Source organism: Eptatretus burgeri, chromosome 24 (genome assembly GCF_056783735.1).
Source record: "Eptatretus burgeri isolate ZD-2024b chromosome 24, Ebu_testis_v1, whole genome shotgun sequence".
NCBI classification, from domain to species: Eukaryota; Metazoa; Chordata; class Myxini; order Myxiniformes; family Myxinidae; genus Eptatretus; species Eptatretus burgeri.
Genome location: NC_140984.1, coordinates 1,388,443 through 1,397,464, shown reverse-complemented (window position 1 = coordinate 1,397,464; position 9,022 = coordinate 1,388,443). Strand labels below are relative to the sequence as shown.

The 9,022-nt window shown below is 42.3% G+C and overlaps 1 protein-coding gene across 1 annotated transcript in view; it reads right to left on the bottom strand.

Annotated features, from left to right (window-relative positions):
* Positions 1–232: 232 nt before the first annotated feature.
* Positions 233–9,022, bottom strand: part of LOC147007865 (3'-5' RNA helicase YTHDC2-like) — a 94,953-nt gene continuing 86,163 nt past the window's right edge. Inside the window, 3 exon segments of the mRNA XM_085866369.1 lie at positions 233–592; positions 6,663–6,762; positions 7,197–7,379. Coding sequence (XP_085722495.1) covers positions 555–592; positions 6,663–6,762; positions 7,197–7,379 — 321 coding nt within the window. The 3' untranslated portion in view covers positions 233–554.

Below are 9,022 nucleotides of genomic sequence, written 5' to 3'. Positions count from 1 at the left end.
AAGTACCACCCTTGCCAACAAACCGCTTCGGCAGCACCGCCGCTCTGTAACAGAGTGTTTTGTCCATCAGAATCAGGACCTACAATTGACACATGATGACAATGGAGCAGTTCATTCACACACATGACATGTGATTAGATCATGTGTCGTTTACGTTCGATACCTGGGGTTTCCGGTTTCCGGAATCATTTCCAACACAGCAGGTAGTTTACAAATGTCTTACATCAGAAAATGTGGTGTGCACGCTGTTTATTGAAAGAAAGACCATGGCACACACTCTTCATCGGGGAAAGGATGCGCAAGACACGGAGAACGTGGCACACACTCTTCAACAGAGAGAACGACGTGGCACACTCTATGACAGAGCGAAGAATGTAAAACATACTCATTAACACAAATGTCACTGTGGAACACACTCTTTTACAGAAGAAAATAACAACAACAACAACTGTGGAAATCTGCTCCATAATCAAAGGAGAGCCCACCCCCCCCCAACCCCGACCCCACGTACGGATGAAAACAAATGAGCAGCAAACAGCAGCCACAGCATTCCTTCAAACGCTCCAGGGATCGTCGTTCAATCCAATACTTTCTGCAAAATAAAGACATTTTGTCAAAATTACTCAAATAATAACACAACGGCATGAAAACCGTCCGTCCTGAAGCGTCACTGAGCACGTCTGTACCGTCAGGTTGTAACATCAACGTTTAAACACGAACACCACAACTACATCTGCAAACGTAGGTTTGCCTTGTCGACAAACGTCGGTTTCCATGGTAACTGTACAATCGAACAGAAGAGGAACGATTTGCAGCGAATCACCAAGATGAGTGAAAGGGAATTAATCACAAGACGAACGAACCGGCGGGTCCGTCGAACACCTGACCCTGCACGGCCTGGACAACAAGGACGTGCAGAAGGGTCCTGCAGTGAACTGTTGGTTCACGTTTCCGAGCACGATCTACATTTGCCACTCCGTGCTATTTTCTCTGAATCTCGATGTTCGCCAACGCGTACAGCGTGAGCGGCACATTCGATCGGTCGACATGGCCGAGAACGGCGGAATGTTTTGGCCGAGTAAAATAGTTTCAGGCAACTTAACCCGTGGGTTTTACGTTAAAAAAAAGTTCCAAAAATTCAAAGTGTGGCCGAGACTCCTAAACCCGCACTTGGAATTTTTCGAACTTTTTTAAAAATAAAAATTCACTCTTTTTATTTTTTTTAACTCTGAAACTTTTTTTTTAACTTTTTAAACTTTTTCTTCACTTTAAAAAAAAACTTTAATTTTTTTACTTTTATAAACTTAAATTCGGATTTTGGAGTTTTTTTTCTGAAATCTGACTTTCTTGGGACTGAATAGTATTCAGATTGCAGAGTTTTCAGATTTTACAATGTGAAACATTATTTATTTATTTGTTTGTTTGCATACGAAGTCAAAGCTCGTGGACGAACGAGAAGCCGATAACACTGAACACATCTTGATGCAACAGGACAAAATGGAACAGGAGAGAGAGAGAGAAAGAGAGAGAGAGAGAGAGAGAGAGAGAGAGAGAGAGAGAGAGAGAGAGAGAGAGAGAGAGAGAGAGAGAGAGAGAGAGAGAGAGAGAGAGAGAGAGAGAGAGAGAGAGAGAGAGAGAGAGAGAGAGAAGGGGAAACACCAACAGCTGGGTTGAAGGACAACATAGAGGGAGAGTTGGAGAAATCAGGGATGTGGGGAGGAATGAGGGGTAACAAAGGACACAAAGGCTTTGTGAAGAGGTTGAACCATCACCATGCTTTGTTTCCCTCTCAAACATTTCCTGAAGAGTCATTTGTTTCATGAAGTTCGGTTTCTCCTTCATTAGTTTATCTTGGGTGAGGTCATTATTTATTCTTTCTTGAGAGATAAAACTCATCCTCTGTAAGAAGATCATGTGTGCTGTTCTCCAAGTTATATTCCCTGATCAATGGCCACCGACTTGTGTTTCTTCACTCTCACTGTCATTATTTTTTCTTCCTTGGGGTTAATAACCACGTCCACAATCTCTTCATCGTCACCTGGCAGACCACAGGTGCTTCACTGTCACGATTCATCCGCTCCACGATGTCCTCTTCATGCGAATCCTTGGCCATGCGAATCCTTGGCCATTCATACCTTTTTGATAACGTATCGATCCTGCTACGTCATTCTTCTCACTCGAAAGTTTAATGTTTGTGTTTGAAAGTTTTTTGAATATTTGTTGTGTCACTGAGTCATGCATGGGACCTCAATCTTAATCTTCCTTCCAGGGCTTCAAAACAGCGCTTCACCGCCATCTCAGATCATCCCCACATTTACTATCCATTCACTTTTCTAGTCCCATGAATCCTCCCCAAGCCCACCTCTGTTTGTGTTTCCAAATTACTACACCCCCCCATCCCCATACCCTTCCACTTGCTCTCTTCACCAGTGCTCATTGTACACCACTCATTCCCAATTCCATATCCAGGTTGGTGCATGACGTCATCGGCGGGCTCCGAACGAAGGGAATACTGTTTTTACTCCGTTTGTTATCTTGCCAAAACAAAGTTTTTGCAAGATATGTTAGTCAGCTTGTATGTTTTTTTTTGTCTGTAATCACGTATAAAAAAATTCTGCAGAGCACAGTTATCATCGGAAATTTTTGTAACCGCATATCAGAGGCCTATAGAGGTCCCTTTCAGTGCACAAAATTTTGAAGGTCAAGGTCAAAGGTCAAGGTCACTTTGTCGCAAATCAGGGGAGTCGACGAAACCCTTATTTTTTTAGTAATTTTAATCGAATCGTCTCCAAACTTTATGGGAATGTAGTATATGGTCTGGCGCTCAGCTGATTGATTTTTGGCGGCGATTGGCCTTGATTTTCATGGTTAGCGCCTGAGGTCAAACATATTTGACCCCAAGGTCAAATTTTCAAGTTTTAGGAACCATATCGTGTAGTACCTCAAATTGAACACCTCGATGAGTGCTTTCTAGATATGTCAAGCTTGAGACATTCTGACGCCATTTGGTGACGTTATAAGGCAAAAGCATATTTTTCATGGTTACTCTGTAGAACGATTCTCATCGGAATCTCTCGTTGGCAGATATTCCTCAAGGAGTCGCTCCTGGTGGATAGCAGCTCTGTTCACCTCAGTGTGACCTCAAAGAAGTCACACGTGGTCACCTTTTGGCAAGATACGGGTCACCCTGCGGGTGACATTGGTTTATTTGTTTGTTTGTCCGGGCGATATCTCAGCCATCCTTTGAGTTAAGCTGAAACTTGGGGACAAAAGTGAAGATGTACTTTGGCAAAAACGTTCTATTTTTTATTTTTTTATTAATCAATTAATTGATTAATTACTTTATTATTATCGATTTATTTATTCCTTATTTAGTTATTTCTCATCTGGGCACGATCTCAGGCCCCTTTTGAGTGAGGAAACTGATCTTTGAATACAACAGTGACTGAGTGATTTGTCTATAAAGGGTATTTTTGATTTATTGACAAATCAATCAATTGATTAATTATTAATTTTTCAATTAATTACTTAATTTTCAAATAGTTACAGATTCGGATGAAACTGTGGTGGGTTTCATATACTATTAGCCAATTGATGAAGAAATTAATGATTTTACGATTATTTATTATTTTTTTAATTTTGCAATTCATCAATCAATTATTTTCTTTCTTGTTTGTTTGTCCGGGCGATATCTCGGCCATCCTTTGGGTTCGGAAGCTGAAATTTGGGCACAATAGTAAACAAGTACTTTGGCAAAATTGTAATTTTATGTTTTTTGATTAAACAATTAATTACTGAATTATTATCGATTTATGAATTACTTTTTTTTCTCATCACGGCAACATCTCAGGCACCTTTTGAGCAAGGAAGCTGATATTTGGACACGACAGTGAACAAGCGATTTGGCTATAAATGGTGTTTTTGATTTATTGATGAATCTATTAATCGATTATTTAATTTTTTGAAATAATTATTTTTCAAAAAGTTACAGATTGGGATGAAACAGTGATGGTTCAGGTATGCTTTTAGCCAATTGATTAAGTAATTAATTATTTTACAATTATTATTTATTTCTTTTAATGACGCAATGAATCAATCAATTACTGAACATCGCTCCCTCCCAATTGCATCTCCATGTGCTGCATGGCAGCATCGCGGTTGCGCTGAAGGCGTCATTTATTTATTTGACATGGGTGCGGTGTGCTTTGAATGTCCCTCGACTTGTTTGTTGGTTAATTTACCAGCAAATACAACCCGTCGCTTTGCTGAGGGTGGTGTGAAGGGGAGGGGGTGGAGAAAGAGAAAGGGAGAGAGAGAGAGGAGGGAGGGGAGGCAGAGAGAAGGGAGGGAAGGGAGGAGCAGGGAGAGGAGGGAGGGGAAGCGAGGAGTGGGTGAATAAGGGGAAGCGAGGAAGGGGGGTGGATGTTGCTCTTGACTGAGGGAGGGAGGGAGGGGTGCGAGAGAGAGAGAGAGAGACAGACAGAGGTGTGGGAGAACAGTGCTGCATGGTATTCGGAGGGGGGAATGAGGAGGTGACAGAGAGAGAATGTGGGGGGAGGGGAACAAGAGTGAGACGGGGAGGGGGCAGGGCTGTTGTCCTTCCGGCACAGCTCTACTTCGTTATAAACTTCTTTGTTCTGTGTTCCGACACAGTATCAGCTCCCATGATCAACTTCGAACAGAAGTGGTCATTGGAGCACCTTGGCCTTACAATCAGCCAGGATCTCATTAAAGTTGTCATGTAATCCTCCAACTGGTCTCCATACAATGCCTTCAGGAAGTATTCACACCCCTTGACTTTTTCACATTTTGTTGTTACAGCCTGAATTTAAAATGGATTATATTCAATTTTTTTGTCACCGATCCACATACAATAAATACCCTGTCATGTCAAAGTGGAATTCTATTTTATTTTTTTAATGAAATTTTTACAAATCACTTAAAAATTAAAATGTCTTGAGTCAATAAGTATTCAAGCCCTTTGCTAAAACACTCCAAATTTAGCTCAGGTGCATCCAATTATCTTTGTTCATCGTTGAGACGTCTCCACCACTTGAATGGAGTCCACCTGTGGCCATTTCAATCGACTGGACATGACTTAGAAAGAAACACAGCTTTCTAGATGAGGTCCCAAAGTTGATTGTGCATGTCAGGGCAGAAACTCTACCATGAAGTCCAAGGAACTGTCCGTAAAACTCTGAGATAGAATTGTGATTAGGTAGATCTGGAGGAGGGAATAAAACAATGTCTGGAGTGTTGAAAGTTCCCAAGAGCACAGTGAGGTCCATCATCAGGAAAATGGAAAGCATGTGGAACCACCCAGACTCTCCAGAGAGCTGGTTGTCCGATCAAACTGCACAACCGGGCAAGAAGGGCCTTGGTCAGGGAGGTGACCAAGAACCCAATGACCACTCTGACAGAACTACAAAGTTCCTTGGTTGAAATGGGAGAACCTGCAGGAAGGACAACAGTGTCTGCAGCACTTCACAAATCTAGGCTTTATGGGAGAGTAGCGAGACAGAAGCCACTCCTGAGAAAAAGTCACGTGACAGCACGCCTGGAGTTTACAAAAAGGCACATGACAGACTCTGAGAGAATGAGGCATAGATTCTGTGGACTGATGAGACGAAAACTGAACTCTTTGGCCTGAATGCAAAGTGCTACGTCTGGCAGAAACCGAGCACAGCTCATCGCCCATTTAACACTAGCATTATCCTATGGGGATGCTTTTCTGCGGCAGGGACTGGGACACTTGTAAGGATCGAGGGAACAATGAATGGAGCCAAATACAGGCAAATCCTTGAGGAGAACCTCCTTCAGAGTGCAAAAGCCCTGAGAATGAAGCGAAGATTGACGTTCCAATGGGACAATGCCCCCAAGCATACAGCCAAAGCAACACTGGAATAGCTTCAGAACAAGGACGTGAAAGTCCTTGAGTGGCCCAGCCAAAGCCCAGACTTGAATCCCATTGAGAACCTGTGGAAAGACTTGAAGATTGCTGTTCACCAACACTCCCCATTAAATTTGACAGAGCTTGAGAAAATCTGTAAGGAAGAATGGGAGAAAATCCCCAAATCCAGGTGTGAGAAGCTGATACAGACATCCCCAAGAAGACTCGAAGCCGTAATCGCTGCCGAAGGTGCTCTCACAAAGTGTTGACTCTCAGGGGGTTGAATACTTATGTAAATTAGACATGTCTGCATTTATTCTGCAGTAAATTTGTAAACATTTCGAAAAACATGTTTTCACTTTGCCATTATGGGATATTTGTGAAGATTGGTGGCAAATTTGTTTTTTCAATTTAATCCATTTTAATTCAGGCTGAAACAACGAAATGTGAAAAAGTCAAGGGGTGTGAGTGAATACTTTCTGAAGGAGCTGTAAGTGCAGGGAGTCACCTTGAATATCTTCACAAAGCCAATCAAAGGCATTCCTCGGTCAGTGTCAAGCCTCGAATGGTGAACACGATGCCGCAGAACGCAAAATATTCTCTTTACATCCTCGCGCTTCCTTCCTCTTCATCTTTCTCTCCCTCTTGCTTTTCAGGATTGACCCAATTTGGAGGCTTTGTTTCAGCAAGTGACTCCCAGAATGAAGAGGTCTGACAGTCGATAGAATGAAATAACTCACAGAACACAAATAAGACAGGTATAATAAATTACCGAGTTTTGTGTTGAGAGCAGGTATCGTTCCCTGGATTTCCAATTGTGCAGGCGAAGCCCACATCCTTAGGATCTGCTTCCCGACCTGCGGCTCAAATTCCTGTGAAGAACACGAATCACCGGAGCAGTTATCGGGTTTCCAGAGGTACTGTTCGTACAAGCGTGTTCACTTTTTACAATTAAGTTAAAACCCAAATACTTCGACTGCTGCCATCGGACGCACGTCCCAATCTGTAAGCTCCGAAGCAGCACCAGGACAGAATTTTTTTTCCATGAAGCAGGTAATTATAAAAAGGTGTGTTCAGGCAGGTAACACCATACCCAAATTTGCATTACCCTAAGTTCACTAAACGTACGAGTTCGATGCACACGGCCAGAAGGTTCCATCAGCTGGTTGATTTGTTTGGAGGTATAACATGATAAAGTTTACTAGATCAATATAACGACGAAGAAGAAACGCGTTCTGCAAGAGCAAACGCTATAAAAAAAACGATGTTTCAAGATATTTCCTCAATAATGTCCACAAGTGGTTACCGATCCATCTTGACACGTCTGCAGAGTCTTCTCCTCACTCCAGGAATCAGCACGGCATCGGATGAGGGAGAACGGGACATCCCCATATCCTTGCCACTGCACACGGAATATCCGACTCTGTCCTGCGGCATTCATTTCGACATGCTGCAGTGTCATGACGTCTGACAACATCACCGCGTAACCCTGATGAAAACGAGAGAAAAAAAAACTTCATCAAAAGAGGGTGAGCTAACTAATATTTTCACCATTTTGACTCCAAATGAACACAAAATGTACCGTGAACCTCACCCGCACCAAAATAAATAAATAAATAAAGCATCAGCCAGGGAAACAAAATTGTGCTTGATCAAAGAAAATTATTGGAACAGTGGAGAGAGAGCACTGGGCGCATCATTGAGGAAAACTGCACATACGGGACTGAGTGAGCTGTCTACTTGAATCCTTCCCAAACGATGAGCAGATTTATGCTCCAAAAGAGAGAAAAAAAACCCAGAAAAGTCACTTACATCCTGGAAAAATCATTTATACCGAGATAAATATAAATATCAAAATATGTGGAGCATGATGAGCACTCCACCGATCTCCAGTGGACATAAAGTCTTACACCAAAGCGTCACCTCCAATCGGGAGGCCTCAGGCCGGCGACTGTCAAACAGACAAAGATTACATGATCAACATCAGTTAAACATCAAACGAAGCCGTCAATCCGGATTATGGGTGCACTGTATTTACCTGTTACGGAGGAACCTTATTTATACCAAAAAACAATCATCAAAACATTTAAACAGCTTGGGACATGCACCTTGACCCCACGGCCAAAGCACACAGTCCAACAAGACTGTCCCGTTGACATACACACGCCCCTCAGCCCAAAGGCTGAAGTACATGGTAAAACGCACATCCTAACCTCAAAGGGACAGAATGTATGGTCAACAATTGAACCCCCCCTCCCCCCCAACAGAAGTGAGTCCCCATGATGTCAACGGCATGAAGTCCCAAATTTTCATCAGGACAGCATACCGACAAATATCGAAACAGTGATGACCATGTTCGTCGTTTATACATCAATCGTACCTCATAGCTGTAATGGCGAGCATCGGCAGGGGATTACGTCTCACACAGAAAAAAAACGCATAATCTGCAAAGAACAACCAACCCTGTGCCACCCAGACGATTGTTCCTGCTAATGTAAACCAATGTAGATTTAAATTAATATTTTGTAATGTAAGCAAATCGCCAAAAACAGAAACAGCAAACTGAGTATGTAATTTCCGGAAAAAAAGAGGACCTGCTGTGGACTGTGACGTCATGGATGGCAAAAGCAGGTTATGAAGCACGGCGTTTCACTCAATGAATTTACACTTTCTGCACATTCCATAATCTTTTCTTCATTCAATGTAATCCTCCGAACAATTGAAAAAGTAAAGTTTAATGCTTTACTTTCATAAATACACGAAGTTATATAAATCGCTAATTTGTTAAAATTTTCGGATTTCACTCCAGATTTCGACACATTTTGTTCACCAGATCCGATTCTCAAATCCGACAAAATATTTCAATGATATACTTCAAGTCGTCCGTGAGAATGGATCGTGTTTCCAAATGGAGGCATGCTTGAATCGGCCGAACAAAATGGTGGCTGAAGACTCCAGAAACCACAGAGGGCGAACCAAGATGTCGTCAAGATGGCGTGCCGCCATCTTGGTTAGGCTTATTTTGTTTTTTTGTGATGAACACCCCCTAAATTATCATCAAAAGGGGTATTTTAACGAACCCAAACACCCCATTTTAACTCTTGCACTCCCTGGGAGTTTTCTTAGTATGTA